This window comes from Eulemur rufifrons, chromosome 7 (genome assembly GCF_041146395.1).
Source record: "Eulemur rufifrons isolate Redbay chromosome 7, OSU_ERuf_1, whole genome shotgun sequence".
Classification (NCBI taxonomy): domain Eukaryota; kingdom Metazoa; phylum Chordata; class Mammalia; order Primates; family Lemuridae; genus Eulemur; species Eulemur rufifrons.
In genome coordinates, this window is record NC_090989.1 from 973,034 (window position 1) to 992,465 (window position 19,432).

The 19,432-nt window shown below is 58.4% G+C and overlaps 1 protein-coding gene across 10 annotated transcripts in view; it reads right to left on the minus strand.

Annotated features, from left to right (window-relative positions):
• The window catches only part of PCBP3 (poly(rC) binding protein 3), a 236,683-nt gene that overhangs the window by 25,703 nt on the left and 191,548 nt on the right, over positions 1–19,432 (minus strand). For 8 of the 10 annotated variants that reach the window (XM_069472208.1, XM_069472207.1, XM_069472205.1 and 5 more), the window contains exons 1-6: positions 12,034–12,117; positions 9,983–10,006; positions 9,108–9,140; positions 8,607–8,723; positions 1,537–1,668; positions 603–731 (exon numbers count right to left, since the gene is read on the minus strand). In XM_069472208.1, coding sequence (XP_069328309.1) covers positions 603–731; positions 1,537–1,668; positions 8,607–8,723; positions 9,108–9,140; positions 9,983–10,006; positions 12,034–12,102 — 504 coding nt within the window. In that variant the 5' untranslated portion in view covers positions 12,103–12,117. Of the gene's footprint in view, positions 1–602; positions 732–1,536; positions 1,669–8,606; positions 8,724–9,107; positions 9,141–9,982; positions 10,007–12,033; positions 12,189–19,432 lie in introns of those variants that run through there. The other 2 variants (XM_069472198.1, XM_069472199.1) reach the window with 2 other exon arrangements.

The following is a 19,432-nucleotide window of genomic DNA, read 5'->3' on the forward strand; positions in this document are numbered from 1 at the left end:
TCACATCTCTGTTTTAATCCTTTTGCTCATTTATCTCCATTTTTACACACTGGACATTTTCGTGAGTTTTTCCTAGTTCCGCCCTTGGTACCTCCTGGCGGTGTGACGCTGCCTTCTGCAGACGGTGCGGCAGGAGCCCCCCGAGAGAGCCTGCCGGGAGCACGTGGCCCCCGAGGCCCCCGTGCCTCCCCTCCCCCCAGCAGGCTTCTCTGCACTGCAGACGGCACCGCGTGCGAGGCGCCAACTCCGTCCAGAAACCGCCTTTCAGCAGGGCTGAATCGCTTCTCGCCCCTTTCCAAAACCGAGGGAGAGGCTCACCCCCCACGCCCTTCCCTCGGGCTCCGCAGCGAGGTCACTGGACCCACCGAGCTCACATTCCCGTCGGTGGCAGCCGCCAGCAGCCAGCCCCCCCACAGCTCCCCACGCTGGCACGGCCCTCGCTCCGGCTGCCTGTACCGCCAGGCTCCTAACGCGGCCCCCACACGGCCCTGACCGAGAGTCCTCGGGACAACCGAGGCACCAAGCCTTTCCTGACGCTGTGAGAGGGCCACACGGTGCCGAGCGCGCCTGCGCTGACGTGTGCAGCTACGCGCAGACTGTACCTCCAGCATGACCACACAGATCTGCTTGACACACTGGATGATGGCGTCCGGGGTCCCCGAGATGGTCACCGCCCGCTCCGTGGAGTTGGGCAGCATGTCCCCGGCCACCTGGACCTGGGCACCTGTGGACTGGAGAAGCAGGGCGTTGGAAGGGGCTCACAGCCTGGTGAGACAGCCAGCACTTCCCAGTCCCCGGGGCATCCGCGGCGCCGTGGAGAACTGCGCCAGCCTGAGCACCTGCCCTCCCTGTCCCCGCCATGACACGCCGGCCCAGAGCCCAGCATGGCGCCTCGGGCAGGGCTCGTCTAGTCCCAGCAACGCTGGGCAGGAGGCCTCTAACCCAAGGAGGGTGTCTGCCTGGGGACACTGCTCTTTGCAAATACCCCGAATTCCATCTCCCCTGCGGTGTTTCGGGTCACAGAGAAAGTGGGTTCTAGTCCTGGGGACGGAACCACGACTGGGGGGCTGTCTCCTTCTGGGTAAGGGAAGGATTAAGGCTTTCCATGAAATAAAGAGGAACGTGTGAAAATATAAAACCCACACCTCCTCCCAACACCACCCGGCAGGACAGCCTGTGGCGCAGGGCCGTCCCAGGAGACGGGGAGGACACGGCTGAGGCAGCCCCTTGCTGGGAGCAGACAGCAGCCCACGTGGGGGGCCTCACATGTCCCAAGTGTGTGACAGGGCCCACCCCCGCTGCCACCCCACGAGGCCCCTCCCCTAGCACGAGGCAACAGGGGCTCTGTGGACGCGCAGGTCTCCCAGCGTGAGTCCTGCTTGCTGGAAGGACGGCCCCTAACCTCGGCTCCCGGCCTGGGCACCTGCAGTGACGGTGCTGGCCATGCGGGCAGCATGGAGGATGCGGCCTGAGACTGCCCGGCCCGCCCAGCGCCCCCAGCCCCAGAGGCCCCGCCCCGGAGGAACGTCCTGTTACCTCCCTGATCTCCTTGATCTTGGAGCCACCTTTGCCAATCAGGGACCCGCACTGGCTCGCAGGCACCACCAGCCGTAGCGTCACTGGGGGCTTGCTGGTGGCAGGGCTGTTGCTCATGGAGTTGATGATGTCCTGGGGAGGCAGACAGACATGCGTGTGGGCAGGGACATTGCGTCTCTGATCCCAAGTGAGCAAAGACCGGAGAATAAGAACGCACTGGGGGGAGCAGGTATATCGACTCTGTCCCCTGCCCAGGGCCCCCCTCACCTCAGAGAGCCCCAGAGCCACTTCTCTGTCCCCTGCCCAGGGCTCACCTCAGAGAGCTCCAGGGCCCACTTCTCTGTCCCCTGCCCAGGGCCTGTACCGTATCTGAGAGCGCCAGGGCCCCTTCCAGGCATAGAGAAGGACACAGTGGACAGGCCACGTCATGATCAGATGGCACCAGGAGATGTTTTCCAAATGGACGGGAGGTGCTGGCTAGAGTGACTCAGGGCATCGTGGTCAGCCTCATTCTGGGGACTCGAGTGGTTCTGTTCTTGGTCCTGAAGACCTGGTGGGCAGGTGCGGTGTGGGCAGATGGGCTGACACACAGGAAGTTTGAACGCTGGCCGAGGGAAGGGAAGCAGGAGGCAGGCTGCCAGCTGGGGGTGTCTGCCCCAGCGCCAGTTGAGGCAGGGTCGTCGGGGACAGGCCCTGATCTCGGGGTGCAGTGTATGGCAGGTAGGAAACAGCTACTGGGTGTCCATCGTGGGGCAGGGAGCTGTGTCACCCACTCAGCAAGGCGAGGGGCCACCAGGGGTGGTCAGGGTGGGCTTGCAGCAGGCTGGCGTGGGCAGCCAGTTTGTCTGCTCTTGTTCTGTCACTCAGGAGACAGAGCTGGCCTTCGGGCACCTCAGGCATGCAGGTGGGGGCACCTGGGCTGTGAGAAGCCGGGGCCGCAGTGGCCCAGAGCCCGCGGCAGACTGGGGACTCACGGGCTTCATGTGAGCAGTGACGCGTGTCAGTGCCCCCACAGATAGTCTGCACTGCTGCGTACGTCACCCTTCCCACGTTACGTCTAGGTAACACCATTTACCTCCCGCCCCAACACGCCCTTCCTTATGGAAAGCTCACAGAAAGTGGCACGTCAGCTCACCCCCAAGTGACGTGCAGAGGTACAGATGGGGGGCTGGGGTGGTGTCCCTGGAGGGCAGACTGGCTGTGGGCCAGAGCGGGGCTGGGTGGGCAGCAGGGGCCCACGGGCTTCAGAGCAGGTTAGAGACAAGGAGGTCCCAGGAGATGAGGCCCCGCTGCGGCATTGTGTAGACACCCGACAGAGGCTGGGCTCCTGTGACTCGCAGCGCCAGGGAATGCGCGTCACCGAGGAGCACCCTCAGAGTGGCGAGAGGGCCTGTGTCACACTGCCCAAGGCAGCAGCCGTGGGGACTTGCACTTGTCTGGCGGCCGGGCCACACACGACAGGAGAGCTCCAGCCCAGCCTCTGCAGCGCTCGGCCCAGGACGGCCTGGGCGTGGCCAGTGATGGCGGCTTCCCTAGTGTTCGTCTCCTCTTCCAACTCGGGCCCACCCAGCGAAAGCCAAACGTGCCCCTCAAACTGATCCCACAGGACGCCCTGCTTCTAGCGAACTTGCCCTCGCCCCCCACCAATTCCCTTGGCCAGCAGCCTCCACCCGGGCTCTGGAGCCGAGGCCTTGAGAAGCGCCGGCCCCCTTGCCGGCCGGCTCTGCGCACACAGCCTGCTCTCGGCAGCGGCCTGCGGCCTGGTCCATCTGTCGTGGAGCCCACCCAGAGCGTCTGCATTGCCTGCCGCCGGCCCAGGCCCCACGCCTTGCTGTGGTGGCTCCTGGAGACCACGAGGACAGGCTGTCGCGGTCCAGACCCCGCTCTCTGAGCCGGGCTGTGCGGCTGCTCGTGCTCAGTTTGGTGCCTGGCTGTGTCAGGGTGTCCCATCTGCTCGGCGTTGCTGGAGGAATCAGGCTGTTCCTCCGTCCCCTCTGCTGTCTTGCGCTGCTCTCGTGCTCTACTGTCTGTGGGCTGCCGCTTGCCCTGGAGGCGAATTCCAGGCAGACGTGAGCCTCTGCCTGGGCTCACCGGCCAGCGTCCATTTGGACCAGCGTGGCTGTGACCAGGTAACCCAGATGGAGCACTCCTTTGTCTCCACTCTTTGTGCCAGGAGCTTGACTGCCATGTAGAGAGCGCCCTCTCTGGTCCTCCGTCTGCTGGCAGGTGGGGAGGGGCAGCCTCCCGCTGGGCTGCAGGCGGAGACTCAGGCGCCACGCTGCCCAGGCTCTCAGTGGCCTAAGTCCAAGCCCCTCCCCTTCCAGGCATGCGCTCAAGACAGCCCCAGTCCTCACGCCTGTCCTTCTCAACGGGGGAGCCTCACCAAGGATGGTTCGGGCCTGTGGCGGCCACCTGCACTTCCTGGGAACACCTAACGAGGCACAGTCCTGGTCCCAATCCTTCCCGAAGCCACCTCTTCCCAGGAGTGGACCTTTGACCTCCTCTGGACCAGCAGGGAGGCTGCTCTGCCTCCACTTGGATGGGATAGCGTTACGCCATGACAGTCACGCCGGGGCCTGGCCACTGAGGCCCCCTCCCGCAGTTCCCAGGTGCTCAATCAAGACTTAAAGGACCTAAACTCCGCTGGTGATTTGGTTCTGACATTTCCTACTTGTCCAGAGAACGAGGAGGCCTGTACGAAGAACCCCTCCCTTGCTCTCAGCCTTAGCAGACTGCCATGGAGCGAATGTTACACCTCCAACCTGAACAGGAGGTTTGCCAGCAGGGCGCATGTTATGGGCTGATCTGCCCCCAGAATCCGCATGGTGAAGCCCCAACCCCCAACGTGACTGTATTTAGAGATGGGCCCTTCACAGAGGTGATCAAGGTCACGAGGCCATTGGGGTGGTCTGACTGGTGTCTTCACAGGAAGAGGAGCTGAGGGCACAGACACACAGAGAGACGACCCTGCCAGGACACAGGGAGGAGACGCCGTCTACACACCAAGGAGAGGGGCCTCCAAGGAACAAGTCCTGCTGCTCCCTGACCTCAGACTTCCCGCCTGCAGCACTGGGAGAGAATGGACGTCTGTGGTTGGTGCCGCCCAGTGTGGCATTTTGTCAGGACAGTCCTAGCAGCCTTGGCCTGTGCTGTAGCTAACTGAGCTCTCCGTCAGGACAGAGCCCTCCATGTGCGGTGCAGCCAGCTGGACGGCGGAGCCTGTTACACTCACGGACGCCCGCCCACTAGCCAAAGGCCAGATGGCACATGTCTGTGCAGGGGGCGGGGCTTTGGGGTGGCCACGGCTCTGGGACACTTTGGAACAAAGGAGGTTCTCACCTCGGTTGGAACCCCATCTCGACGAGGTGGCGACTACAAAGGCAGAGGCTGACGTGGAGAGAGGCGACAGGGAAGTGAAAGGACATGCCCAGCAGATCACTGCGCCAAACAAACCGCGTAGCCAAGGCTACGATTCCATCCAAACCCGCAAGGCGAAATCTCTGGAGGCAATCAAAGAGGCCATTATAAAATATCCCTTAGTTCCTGATTTTAAAAAGAGAGAATGGAGAAAACCGGGCAGTCCCCTTGGCTCGGATGATCTCTGGGGCTCTCGAGATAGCCGGCTGGCGGCGCCAGATGATTTCACAGATGTGAGCGACGCCCAGCCCTGAAACTGCTCACCACGGAACAGACAGACTGGGCAGTGCCTCCCATCGACATTGGTGGGACGCTGTGCGCAGACAGCGGAGGTCACTTCCAGGCCACGTGTCACCTGTCAACAACATAACCCTGGAACACCGTCAGGGTGAGACTCAGCCCAGGAGCAAAGCCTCACGGGTCCTCCAAACACCCTGAGATGGGTTTTAACCCTGGCTCTTGAATCTGTTTTAGTTATTGTGTGTCAATTTTCAGGAAGGGTTAAAGCATATCCTTGCTTAAAAGCCACAGCCCTTGATTTTGTTTCCAAGCTGAAGCACACCGACTTTTACACCAAATGACGGAGGCACACACTTTGAGAACCATCATAAAAGAACTCTGTTTAAGTGGTGTCTCTTACTCAAAACCTACACTGTCCTCACCATCCACAATCTTCTGGAAAAACTGAAAGGACCAACAACATCCTTAACTTAAAACACCAAGACTGTCAGAATCCCTTGAGCTCCCTTAGCCAAAGATGCTCCCATAGCCCTACGGACACACGGTCCCTGCCCTCAGGATACCTTGGTCATCACCCGATGGGTTGGTGACGGGAGGGCGCACCCTGAGGCCACGGGCAGAGGCGGTGCATGACTGCAAGGGACCCCCTGTGCCCCACCTATCGCCGGCAGCGTCTTCCAAACACCCCCTGGTGATCTTCACCCGGGAGAGTCGCTCCATGGGAGGGGACGCCGGGGCACAGCAGCTCTTGACTCGCACTGGCAGGGACTTGGCCAGGTGCTGTTAGCACCTACAGCAAAACCGCAGGGACGTGGACCCCGGGTTCACGTTTCACAGCTAGAGCAGCAGTTCCGAATTCCCCACGATGAGAAAGCCACTGCAATAGGGGCCCTTAAACTGAGGGTCTCAGAGACCCTCTAGAAGCAGCCATTCTTCAGAAACAGCTGAGCCGAGACCTTCATGGCGAGCTGACGACCTTGGGCGATGGACGGCTTTGTGCCTACGACGTCACACCGAGACCCGTCCAACTCCTGCTTTGTTTTCCATCTGCTGGTGCGTCACCCTTCTCCCTCGTTCTTCACAGGCCTCTGGCTGTCATCCGCTCACAAGAACCTCGTCTCTTTTCATGTATGATCACTGCTAGGCCACAACATGCTCATTCTAATGCCATTCTTAGATTGTCCCTGTGGCCGCTGCTCTCACTCCCACCAACTCTAGGACACACCACCCACCCCGAGCCCCAGGACAGAAAGCTCTGGACAGTCCTGGTCTCACCACATGAGGCCCTGGGGGATCACAGCCCGCGGTGTTGCCACCTCATCTACGTGGACAGCTGGCCCCAAACAGACCAACCTGAGCCTGCAGCGCCCCTTCCTCCCAGGAAAATAAGCTGTTAGTGAGGTCTACATATCAGACCCCAGGTGATTCTAAATTGAAATTCAACAGCCTTCACAGAACCATGGGCCACATACTCACTTCCTGGAAGAGACGACTACCGATCCAAACTGTAACCCAGCTGACGTAAGGCCTTGGTGCCAACTTCATGTCATGAGGTCTCCGTGTGCCTTTGCCAGACACCACCTCCTTTGGGGCCAGGTCGCCTGGTCCTGCTTCTCCCAGACTAATACCGCACGCACTCTAGGAATAGTATTCAGAGACTTCTCTGTATGCAGAGACCCTAATTCTACAAACCTCCACGGCTGGAAAGTCTGACTCAGACTCAAGTTCCCAAACGGGGCCATCCTTGCTTGTTCAGGTCTCTCCTGAGGGATCGCTCAGGCACTGTCCACGAGAACAGCCGGGCAGCGCGCCCACAGCCGGGAGTCACACCCACAGGAAACACTGTGAGGAGCCTGTCACCGACACTGGCACCTCCTCTGCCCTAGACGGAAGACAGACCAGCCCCCACGCACTGGCGCCAGTGGACAGATGCCTGCACTGCTGCCATGTCTTACCGGCCAGTCGTGGTTGCGTCGGTGCCACTGCGCCTGTTTCCCACTGTACCAGGACTGAGGGGACAGACCCTCCCCCACCTTCAGGAGAAGGCTATTCGGGTCTCTGAGGCTGACCCTCCTGGCCCACACGATTTGTTCTCTTGGCCTGAGTAGGGGGAGCTTTGGTTTCAAAGCACCTTACAGGGACTATTCACGATGCTGACTAGTCTTAAATGTGTCCTTACACCATTTGCTCATCAGATGATCACCATGTTGATACAGCAACAAAAAGGGCAAGAAGATCTCACAGTACAGTTGACCCTGAAGCCATGAAAACAACCGAGCAATCTCACAGCACAGTTCACCATGAAGACAGCTGCACAATCTCTGACAAGATCTCACGGTACAGCTGACCACGAAGACAAGTGAACAATCTCTGAGTGGTGAAGATCTGGGTCTCTGTCCTTTCCTGAGTTGGCCAACCTCTTGTAAGTGAGAGAATGACTAGAAGGGGAAACTGAGAAACTGAGCACACCAACAGACAGAGGCCAGGTCACCTGTGACAAGAGGACAATGGCCCCAACCTCTGCAACCACCGGCTGGAAAGCCACACCCCAGCCTCACTGGGGCACTTGGCCGAGAACAGCCAGGGCCTGGCCACGGGCCACAGCTTCCCTAACGTCTGCTCCCGCTGCCAGTCAGGCCCAAGCAGAGAAAGCCGGACACGCTCCCCCAGCCAGTCACGGGGACACCCCTTGCAGCTGGCGGCCTGCAGCCTCCACGCCCATGGACTCCAGGGCACAACGGACCTTCCCTTTTGCCCACCCTGAAGCCCCCCCGCCGCCTACCCGGAGTCTCTGCCAGACACAGGGGAGCCGCGCCCCCAGCAGCTCTGCCCCCGGCCTCCGCGTGCTGCCACCTGGAGGGCTTTGCTTACCCACAGTCCACCCCATCACTTGATGCTCACCCCTCTAGGACACGAAATGCATCTCTAAATAACTTCTGGCAATTTCGAAAAAGTAGAAACACACAAAAACATTAAGATTTCACTAACCGACAGAGCTACACAAAAGTGCCGCATACACACACGCACGGGCATCCATCAGCCAAGCCACACGCGCTGTTCTGGGGACGGAGTGGCTGTGGTGGTGTATAGCTGAGGACCAGGCCTGTGCCAGCCAGGGCTGTGTGGGCAGTGGCGTGGCAGGGCTGGCCGTATGTGGGAGGTGTGGGTGTTGCCCGAGGGTCCCTGTGTGCCCTGGTGGGAGCCATGGGGTGTCCTGGGGCTGAACTGGGTGCCCTGGGCAGGGTCTGTGGAGGGGAGTAAGGTGGCTTCTCCAGCACACCCGCGGGGAGTGGCTGGCCATAGACAGAGAGGGATGCAGCCCTGCCCAGCTGGACCAGACAGGTAGAGTCCCTGGGGGGCAGAGGAGGTGAGCAGGGCTGACGCAGGGCGGAGGGACCCAGTGGGTGCCTCACCTCCTCAAACTTGTAGGCGATCATGGCAAAGGCCTTGAAGATGGCATCTGTGGGGCCTGTGATGGTCACGATTCTCTCTGGGCAGTTTCCCTCCGAGATGTTGATCCTCGCGGCACTCTGCAGCCAGAGCAGGGAAACCAGCACCAGGTCAGAGCCGCGGCCCGCGGGCCTGGGTTCTCTGTCTGTCGACTATGGCTGACATAGCCACATGCATCTCGCCCTCGACTGGCAAACCTCACCAGATTCTTTCCAATAACCTCCCTTAGAGTGAAATTTTAATTGGCAAAAAAAAAAAAAAAAAAAAAAAAAAAAAATCCAAGTGATCCCCTCCCTGCACAGGGAGGCACAGGACACCTGAACCGCCGGGTGTGCAGGGCGACAGCGAGGAGGCTCGCGCCAATCCTGTGCTGAGACCCGCCACGCCTGTGCAGGGGCCGCAGGGCAGCAGGCAGAGCCGCCACAGCCCACACACGTGGTGTCGGTCAGGCAGGCCACACTCACCTCCTCGCGCATCTTCTTCACTGTCTCTCCTTTCTGGAATAAAGATGTGGACAAGGAAAAGGTCACTCGTGGCTGCACTGACGGCACGCAGGGGCTTGGCATGGCCCACGTGGTGCCAGGAGCTGCCACCACATGCCCACATGGCCTCCACCTCCCCACTAAGCAGCCGACTCCACACCCCCACAACCTGGAGGGCATTTCGGGTAAGGACCCAGAGGCACAGGACCCGAGTGCTCACCAGGGCACACGGCAGGCAGGGTGGGCTCTGCCCTGACAGATCACCGTCTGCGTGCCCTCAGGCGCCTGACCCCGAGATGCGCCTTCTGAAGCTCTTGTGAGAAAGGGCCAGGGCAGGACCACGGGATCCCCTCCCCTGCAGTGCAGGGGTGGAAGGCACAGGGACCCCCAGGGATGGGCACAGTGCAACAGGATAGGGAGGCAGCGTGTCCCCCTCAGCCTCTCCTCCCCACGGGTGCAGGCATCCAAACCAGCCCTCACCCCACTAGGGAAACCCGAGGGAAACGCGAAGCCCTCCACTGTCCCTCAGGGGGCTGCTCAGTCACAGGGCCAGTGGAGCACGCAGCTGACATGTTCCTTACTGGGGTCTGGAGCCCAGGAAGGAGGGATGGCCACCAAGGCAGCGGGCGGGGGTCTTGCTAGGGCAGGGCCCAGGGAGAACCCTACCCCTCGGCTCCCGCAGAGCCAGGGACCAGCTTGCATGAGGGGCCCCGACAGGGCCGCGTGGCAGCACCCGGGCCCTGACTTTATGCACGCAGTCCCACGCACGCACGGGGCGCCACCCTGCACTCAGCAGCTGCTGTCCTCACTCTCCCCTTACAGAGACCCCGAGAGAGGCAGAGTTGTTCAGTAATTACCTTCCCAATGATGCTCCCGACTTCCTGTAGGAAAATCATCACAAAAACATGGTGTCAGAGCAGAAGGAGGAAGAGAATCCAGCACAGACCCTGTGAAACCCGTCTACCTCCCAGCGTGCGCGAGGGGAGAGTTTAGGACCTGCCGGGGAAGCCTACAAGCCAGGCTGTCTGCAAAGACGCCTGCGCCCGAGGCTGCCTCTGTGCCCGCCTGACCAAGGCGCTGACTCTGCTGACAAGCTGCCCAGGAGAATGGCTGCTTTCCAGAGAGTTCCGGAGGCATCACTCAAGCACTTGAGGCCTCCAGGAAACCCTGCAAGAAATAGATGAAAAATAAAATTTCTCCCAAGTTTGTGACTTAAAGAAAATTTAGCACTGCTGCTGCTGTGTGACTTATTTTTAAAAGGTGGGATATTGAAAGAAACACTGGAACACGCTGCCACAACTCTAGTTCTAAAGTTGAGCCTGAAACAGTTTGGGGATATACCCCAGGGGGTCAAGTGTCTCCCTGCCTGGCAGTGGGACGGGACCAGCCAGGGTCCTACTGTGGCAGTCACTCGAGGCTGGGCCAGCCTGGCTCTAGTCACAGGGAAGGGCATCTTTCAAAATCTGACTCATTTCCTTATTACAGCAAAGTTCTGAGCAACTATTACTACCATGGTCCTTGTGAAGGCCTTGGTCTCTGCCAAGGCCGCCTGGAAGGGCATGTGTGGGGGACAGTGCGAGCAAACGGCCCCCGTCAGCAGGGCACCCTCCCTCAGGGAGTGCCTGGCGGCGGCCTGGCTGCTGGGACCCTGTGCCTGACGACACAGAGAACCCTGCCCATGGAGCCCACCGGCTTCCAGCACCCACAGGGGAGGGGACAGGTCATCCTCTCTCCATCCAGACACGGGAGCTCTGGGAGGAGCCCGTGTCCTCTGTAAGTGTAGGATGTCCCTGTGCTGCGGGCACTGGAGCCCAGGACCTCTGGCAGCCTCCCCTGGCGGGAGGCCACACAGACACGGGGGTCGGAGTCCTCACGGGACAGAGTCCAGCCAGCAGGAACCGGGCCGACCCTGTGCTGCTGGGCGGGAACTAGAGGTGTGACCTCACGGTGCCCAAAACAGACAGAGGAGTGTGGAAATGTCACACAGTGCGCACGGCATGAACCTGCCTTCCAGAGCTGCCTGGGACCGTGCAGCCAGGAGCTCAGAGCACGCCTCGTGCTCTTGTCTTGGCTTCCAAGGTGCTGTCCTCTGCCTGAAGGAGTCGGGCTCCTTGGAGAAGTGGCTGATGCCAGGACTGGGGCAGGGGGGACAGGATAGCCCGAGGGGCGTGGGGTGCAAAGGGGAGAGGGTGCTGTGAGGAAGCACTCGGGAGCCTGCCAGCCGGGACAGTGTGGGGGTCAGGAGAGGTCACGGCAGCCCCAGCATGAACGAATGAATAAATGAATGCCTTGAAAGTCTGATGACAAGTAGGACACGGACACAGCTGCAAAGCACCCCCCGGCCCAGCGCTCTAAGCGCAGTGGAGGAAGGGCAGCTCCAGGTGGAGCCCCCGAGCGCCCCAGGATGGAGGCTGTGGCGATGTGCCTGTCACGCAAGGAGACTTCAGACAGGGCCAGAGCGAAGGACGTGCCGTAAAAGCAGTGGCAGGGACTCAGGACGGTCAAACCCCAGGGGAGTCCCCCAGACTGAGGGACTGGGGATGCCGCCTGTGGCTCCGCCCTGGGGCACCTTGTGATCGACGGCAGCATCTGCATGGCTGGGGAGACCCTAGCGGGGTCCTGGGGGCAGCTGTGGGGACGCAGCCACGGTGACCTGCCACTGGTGGCTGTGTGAGGTCACGCAGGAGAAGCCCCGTTTGCAGGACATGCACACAAGGCATCCGTGACGACGGGGTGTCAGGCTGGCGACTCAGTCTCCAGTGGGTCTGGGGAACACGTAACTGGGGATGACTTGCAACTGCTTTGTAATCTGAGAGCGAATGAAACCGACACAAGCGCAGACCCCGGCGCAGGAGCCCCGCTGCCCCCCCTCTCCAGCAGCGCAGGCGGCGGCCCCGCCCGCCCGTACCTTTCCATGCATCAGCAGGCGGATGGTCAGCGTCACGTTCAGGCCGCCCTCTGAGACCTTGGACTCCATCTTTCTCCCAAAATGCGGCTGGGGGTGATGGCTTAAGGCGCTGAGGGCGCTGTGAGGAAGGACAGACGGGGTCCAGAAGGTGTCACCTGGAGAGAGAAGGTGCAGCTGCTGTGACCCAGGGACAGTCTCCAGAGTCCCGGCATCCAGGGGTGAGCTGGGCTGCCTGGCCCTTGGGCTCCTCTGGCAGGGGAGGGTGGGACCGCCATCACCGCCACGTGCTGGCCAGGCTGGGGAAAGCCCCCAGGGCTGACTGGCCACGGGACCCTGGGCAGGACCCTCCAGCCTGCCTGAGTGTCTCGCCTGCCAAGGGGGCCACAGGAGCACCTCTCAGGGGGCTGGAGCGTGACGGGGTTATCCCACAGGACTGCTGCAGGTGCTCACAGAGCCTGCACTGTGCTGACTCCGTCCTCCCACCTCCCGGCACGGCACTGAGCAGCCCCCGGAGCAGAAGCCCCTGGGTGAGCCTCGCTTCAGCCTGAGGAAGCCGGGGAGGCACAGGTGCCAGTGTCCCTCGACACCCAGGGCCAGCAGTGCCCAGTAACCTCACTCTGTGACTCGGATTCCGTCTGTCACCTAACTGCCAGACAGCTGAGTGTGCTCTGTGTAAAGCTGTCAGAAAACGCCTTCCATACACGTAACACTGGTTATATCGCTTCTGTGGACACTCATGCGGTGAGTTGACTCAGACCACTGGGCAAAATCAAGGCTTCATTTTATGATCTACAAGCAAAGAATGATTATAGCAGTGAAGCTGAAGCGCCCGTGGGAAAGTGAACCGGCAACTTGGTGGCAGCTGCCTGGGTGGCCCGGTCTGTGCGCTGGGCTCTGCAGACCTCACTCGAGGCATCTGGACACACAGGCCCTCCTGTAGCCCCCTTCTCCTGGGCCTTCTCCAGGGGGCCGGATGCAGAGCACAGGTCACCCCCACAAGGCGGAGCGCAGGGAAGAGCGGGCACCCTTGTAGGAGCTGTGCTCATGCCCAGAGGATGAGAGGAAGGAGGCGAAGGTGGGGGAGACTGACAGTGCAGGCGGGGTGGGGTCAGCAGGGCTCTCAGCACCGAGGGGGCAGAGGTGCGGGTGTGGGGCATGCTGCCCAGGAGACAGAAGCTCCCTCGCCCCTGGCTATACGCGGGAGTCCCCAGGTGGCTCTGTGTCTGGCAGCAGAGAGGGGGGGAAAGGAGGGCAGGGCACAGGACGTGGCAGGGGCGTGAGCAGGCCCACAGCACCTGGAGACGTGTGGGTCATGGAGGGGTGGCCACTTGGTGGGCAGCAGTGGGCCGCGTTCCACGTGGCCCAGGACCCGGCATCAGGAGGCTCAGGGCAGAGTCTGGACAGGCCTCAGGTGCTCTGTCCACCTGCCCAGGTGTGCACCTAAGAGGTGGGTGGAGCCATGGGGGTGGGAGAGGAGCCGGGAGAGCTCCACACACACGTCCACGCTTAGTCCATCACTGAATGCAAACGTGGTCCCAGGCCTGGCCGACCAGCCCTGCAGGAGCAGAAGCCCGTGGAACTCGCCCGTGCTCCTCCCGTGACCCCTCCCGGGGACCCCTCCCTGTGATTGGGCTGCTGGATGCTCCCTTGGATCTCGCCTGCACTGATGAGGGGCTCGAGCCACACACAGAAGAGACTATGGGTTAAAAGTTGGGGCCAAAAAAAGCTTTTCCTCATCAAAATATTTTAGCTACAAAATATGCTAAAAGAAAAACACAAAGCACAGAAACAAAGTATATTCCAATCACCCATATGACGTGCGTGAGGAAAAATCTGCTAAAAGCACCCACTGGCGACTAACGCACAAAAATGACAGCTACCGATGGGTTTCTGCATTCATAAAACAACATGCTATCTATCATACACCCGCATTTTTACAACTGTGTTTACGGGTAACTTCATCAACAAACTCAAATTACTAGTCTGCATTACTATTTGTAATGAAATGACACTTTGTGAATAACAATTTTAACATTGTATTTAATGAGGATCTTACATAGCAAGTGAAGTTCCAAAAACAATCCTCACATACTAATGTCTCTCTCTCCACTGCCCAGCTCGGTGGCCACCAGCTACGTGTGGCTATTTACATTTAAATTTCAAACGTCACCAGCCACGTTTTTCGAGCTAAACAAATAGCCTCGCATGGGTGGCCACTGCCATCTGGAAAAGCACAGAGACTGTTTCTGTCCCCGCAGAAAGTTCTGGTGGGCAGCACGGCTTACACAGCTGTTTCCGTACGTTTGGCTCTAAGAACTCAGAAAGGAGAGGACTTCTAGCTCAGATGCCTGGCGTGGCGACAAGTGACCACCACGGTGCCTGAACAGACACTGCAATGAGCCGGCAGAGCCCTTCTGTCTGCCGGGCTGATTCTCCAGTGCCAGCACGTTGGATCACGCTGTGGCCAGCCCAGCACTCTGCGCTTCCTTTCTAATTAAAACACCTCCTCTCTGTCAGGGACAGCAGGGCCCTGCGGCCGTCTGTTACATAAATGCTTCCAACCCAGGCAGGGGAAAGTGGGTCAGCTCCTGCCAGGGGTGCTGTGGGCTCCAGGCTGTCAGCAGCCATCAGTCACACGGGCCAGCGGGCGCACAGCAGAGTGGCTGGAGCAAGGGCAGCCCTGAGGAGGGGTGGAGGTCACCGTGACTCGGGACCCTGGGCCTGGGAACCTTCCCTGCTCAGCCTGCTCCCCCCAGCTGACCATGACCGGCCACTGTCTGCCCACGGGGCAGCTCGGGGGCTGCGGGGACCGGGTTCGAGAGGCCCGTTCTGTGGCCACAGGCATCCAAGGCCAAAGCGGACCTGCAGCTCCGCAGCATGAAGAGCTCACCCTGCAGCACCTGCTGCTGTGGAAACCGGCAGATCTGTGTCGAGGCCCCTCCCTGTTCTTCTCAGGGCTGCGGATTTAATACATTTTTAATTCCTTTAATGGGCGGAGAGGAGAGACAGGCCTGGCCACCCCGTGGTGCCTGGGGCCCCACCCCTTCCCCAGGGAGCCTGTCCAGACGGAGGTTTAAATGCCACTGTGTGAGGACACCATGCAGATGTGCCCCAGCCCAGAACGCGCCTGCACCCTGGACTCCTAGGGCAGCAGGTTCTAACAGACACCCACACGTGAGAAGTACGACTAATGCAACTCCAGCCCACCCTGTCCCATCCCTATAAATCCCAGTCGCTCGCCTGGGATCTGGAATCTGAGCCCTTCCTGCCCCTCCGGCCCACCAGGTCCCAGGGTCCTGCCCATCCCACATCTCGGGGGGCCAGTGACCCTCCAACCAGAACACAGACTCCCACCCTCTGGAAAGCCTCTCCCCGGCTTCCTGTCCTGTGAGTTAAGCCCCAGTCTACACCCCTGCCCCAACTGCCACACGCGCTAGGGTGAGAGCCCACCCCATCTGCCTGAGACCCCCAGCCGACACCCTCCTCACAGCCGCAGTGCATCACGGCACCTTCTCCAGGGGGTGTGCCCGTTAACAACCACCCCCCATTTCCAGCTACATGGTCCTGGAGCTGAGCTCCCAGGCAGGGGGCAGTCCCTGCACCCACAGTGGGGACGGCCACTCAACAAATGAGATCAAGGTGAACGGACGGAGTCAAAGTGCCATGAAGAAGATGCACATGAGACAGGACAGAGGGCGGATGCGGGGCAGGCCTGGGGGGCCTCTGAGGGAACCACCCAGCGCAGGGCACCTGGCATGGCAGCTAGGGCAAAGGCCCTGAGGTGCAGACACCTTCGAGGAAGGGTCCGGCGTGGGGTCAGCCCTTGCGGGACGCTCAGTGGCCTCCTTCCTCTCCCGGCTCTCCCCAGCAGGTAGGCTCTGCCTCGGGGCTGCTCCCGGGCACCTGCGGGCTGAGGCCGAAGCCCGCGGCACATGGAAGAGCTCAGACTGCCCTGGGGAGGGGACGGGCACCCAGCAGCCACACGGACCGATCTGCATTTTATCCTTATGTATGTGATGTGTTTCATGCCTTTTAAAGCTGTAGTCAATTAATAAACTGTACACACTGAAGTCTGCAACACAATGGGCCTTGCCACACACATACACTGGGAACCAGGACAGCAGCTCTTGGAAGTGCACACACTGCCGCCCGCACAGCCCTGTCCCCTGCCATCTTCCCTCCCGCTCCACCCACCACATCTGAGACTTTCTGCAAGTTTATATAAATGGGATCACGTGGTATTTATTCTTTTTTATCTGGCTGCTTTTAAGCAGTATTTCCTGAAGATGTGTCCATGTTGCTGAGCGTATCAAGAGGTCATTTCTTCTCATCATGAAGCAGAATTCCATCCTATGAATAAACCACTGTTTGTTTTTCCATTCACCCACCGAAGAACATCTGGATTGTTTCCAGTTTGGGGCCATGATGAATAAAGCTGCTATGAACATTTGTGCGTAATTCTTTGCGTGAACATGTGCTTTCATTTCCTGTAGGTAAACACCTAGGAGTAGAACAGTTGGCCCATGTGGTAGGTATATGTTGAACTTTTTAGGAAATTGCCAAATGCTCTTGCAAAGTGGCTGTATTATTTCACACTCTTGTCAGCAGTGCACAAGAGTTCTGGTTCCCCCACAGCCTTGCCCACACTTGGCAAGGCCAGTCTCTCTCACTTTAGCCACCCTAACCGCTGCATGGTGACAACTAGTTTTAGGGTGCAGCTGGCTGCAGGAACGACGTGACCTGGAGCGTCAGCAAGTTTGCCCCCACTTCCCATGCTGGCCTTTGGGCTTGTCTACTCCATCTTCTCCTGTGGCAGAAGGGCCTGGTGCATGGCTGCACCCCAGCCCGGGTAGGGACAAACTCAGTCCAGCGCCCCGAGGAAGGGCTCTGGCTGGCTAGGGCAGGTCATGTGGCCCACACCAGCACAGGCAGCCCCTGTGCCCTGCTGAGCATTTCCAGAGGAAAGGGGGTGACAGTGCATAGGTGAGGGGTGGGGTAGAGTGTGTGAGGGGAGGGGTGGGGTGAGGGGAGGGGTGGGGTAGAGTGTGTGAGGTTGAGGGCTGGGGGAGAACGTGGGAGGTGAGGGGTTTGGGGAGAGTGTTAGCTACTTGGCATGATGGTGGAAAGAGCCATTGCCTGACTGGCAAGTGCTCCTGGTGCCATTGGTGAGTTCCTCAATCAAGCCTGCGTGTAGTTTGGTGTGGATGAGACTCGGTAGGGTACATGAATTCAGTCATGACTTCCTCCGGATCCCCACAGAACAGGCAGCAAAATTTAAGAAAGGGAAATCCTGCGTGGCGGCATCACCCAGCGCAGAAGGACCTCACTGGTCGGTGGCTTCCTGGAGTAAAGGCAGAGGCCTGGTGAGGGAGCAGAGATGGCTCAGCTCAGCACAGATCCTCCCCTGCGGGAGAGTCGGGCTGATGAGGAAACCGCTACGGGCTGCTGGGGTCTGGGGTGATGGGGAGAAGCGGCGCCCTGGGCCTGGGGTCTGTGGAAGGCAAATCAAGCTCCACAGACTGTACCTCATTTCTGTTCACCTTGGGCTGATTCTAGACATCTATTGATAATAATGGCATTCGAAATAGATGAGGTACATCCACGCCAGGGCTCTTGTGGATGGCTGGAAAATCCATAGCAGTTGCAGCCTCTGTGAAGGGCAATCTGGCAAAATTTACCAATACCCTAAAATGTCTATAACCTTTAACCAGAAATTGTGTTTGCAGAAATGTCTTTCTCTCTCAAAAAAAAAAAAAAAAAAATGCATAGAAATTCCGATGAGTACGTACATGGAATGTTGATGCTGTTTGCATGGGCACCTGCTGGAAACCAACACTGGTATGTGCACAGCTGGGGACCAAGTCCATCAGTGACAGCCTCTCCCATGCCCTGGAGCTCCTGCCATCTGCTGGGTGGGCCTGTCCTTGCTGGCTTGTGTCTGCTGATGCCCTTATTCCTTCCTTTAACTCCTTGAGGTGTGGATGCCACCATCACCCCATTTTACAGATGGAGAGACTGATGCTTGGAGAGCCTAAAGGATTTGCTCAAGGGCATGTGTCTAAACAGTACAAAGCTGGCATTAGGACGCAGACAGCTAGTTCCAGCACCTGTGCTCTTAAAGGTCACACTTAAAAAAAGGAGTGGCAAGACTTCTGATTCTGAGAAATGGAGCATATACACTTTTCCCAATTCTTCCTGCTGAAACAACTGACAAGCCTAGATATTGTATATACAACAAACAGAAGAAGACTGACATGTTTAGAGAAGCAGACCAGCTAGGGCCCAGGAGACCCAAGGAACGACAGAGCGGCAACTTCCCTGGGCTTGATTCCTGCCTTGTATATCTCAGACTTGGAGGTGGAAAAGCAGGCAATCTGGAAACACCAACAGATACAGACAAAAAAAAAAAAAAAAAAAAATCCCCTACAACCTACAAAAATTTGCTCTCTCTAGCAAAAAATCAGAAAAGGAATAGCACTGCAAGACTGAAAATGTTCAGATGATAACTCTTCCATTGTAGCCAAACACCATGGAAGAAACCGTGGCCCCCTACCAGGCTGTAAAGAGGCACCCCAAATCAGAGAGGGCTGAGTGGGGGCCTCTTACCCTTCCAAGTGGTAATAACTCTCTTGCCCCATGGTGTCAGTGGGGGCCATGTGGAAGCAGTAATGGACGGTCCTACTCCTCTGATCCAAGGGGTTTCAGCGGGGCCTAGTGGGGAGCCATAACTCCCACCCTTGCCCAGCAGCAATGAGGCATCCCCCACCTCCTGGGTATCAACAGAGGTCCGGTGGAGAACCTGGATGTTCACCTCTTTTCCCCTGCTGGAGCAGTATCAAAAGAAGTCAGTTAAAACAGAAGGGTTAAATGAGATCCAGAGTTTCATAATACAATATCCAAAATGTCCAGGTTTCAAACAGAAAATCACCAAGGACCCAAAAGATCTCAAACTGAATGAAAGACAATCAAGAGACACTAACACCAAGAAGATGGAGATGTTAGAATTATCTGACAAAGAGTTTAAAGTAGCCACTATAAAAATGCTTCAGTAAATAATTGGGACTACATTTAGGAGCTTCATTTTTAAACAAATGAAAAAATATAATGCCTCAGCAGAGAAATTCTCCCCTAGCTAATGGAAGACACAGATAATTAAATGGAAATTATAGAACTAGAAAATCCAGTAACAGAATGAAGCAGTCAGAGTAAAGAATTAGTGAACTGTAAGACAGAACAACAGATATTGCCCAATCTGAATAATAAAGAGAAAATAGACAAAAAAGAAAAAAGAACAGAGCCTCAGAGACTTATGTGACCATGACAAAAGATCTAACAATCATGTGATTAGGGTCCCAGAAAAAGAGGACAGAGAGGATAGGGTTGAAAAAGTACTTGAAAA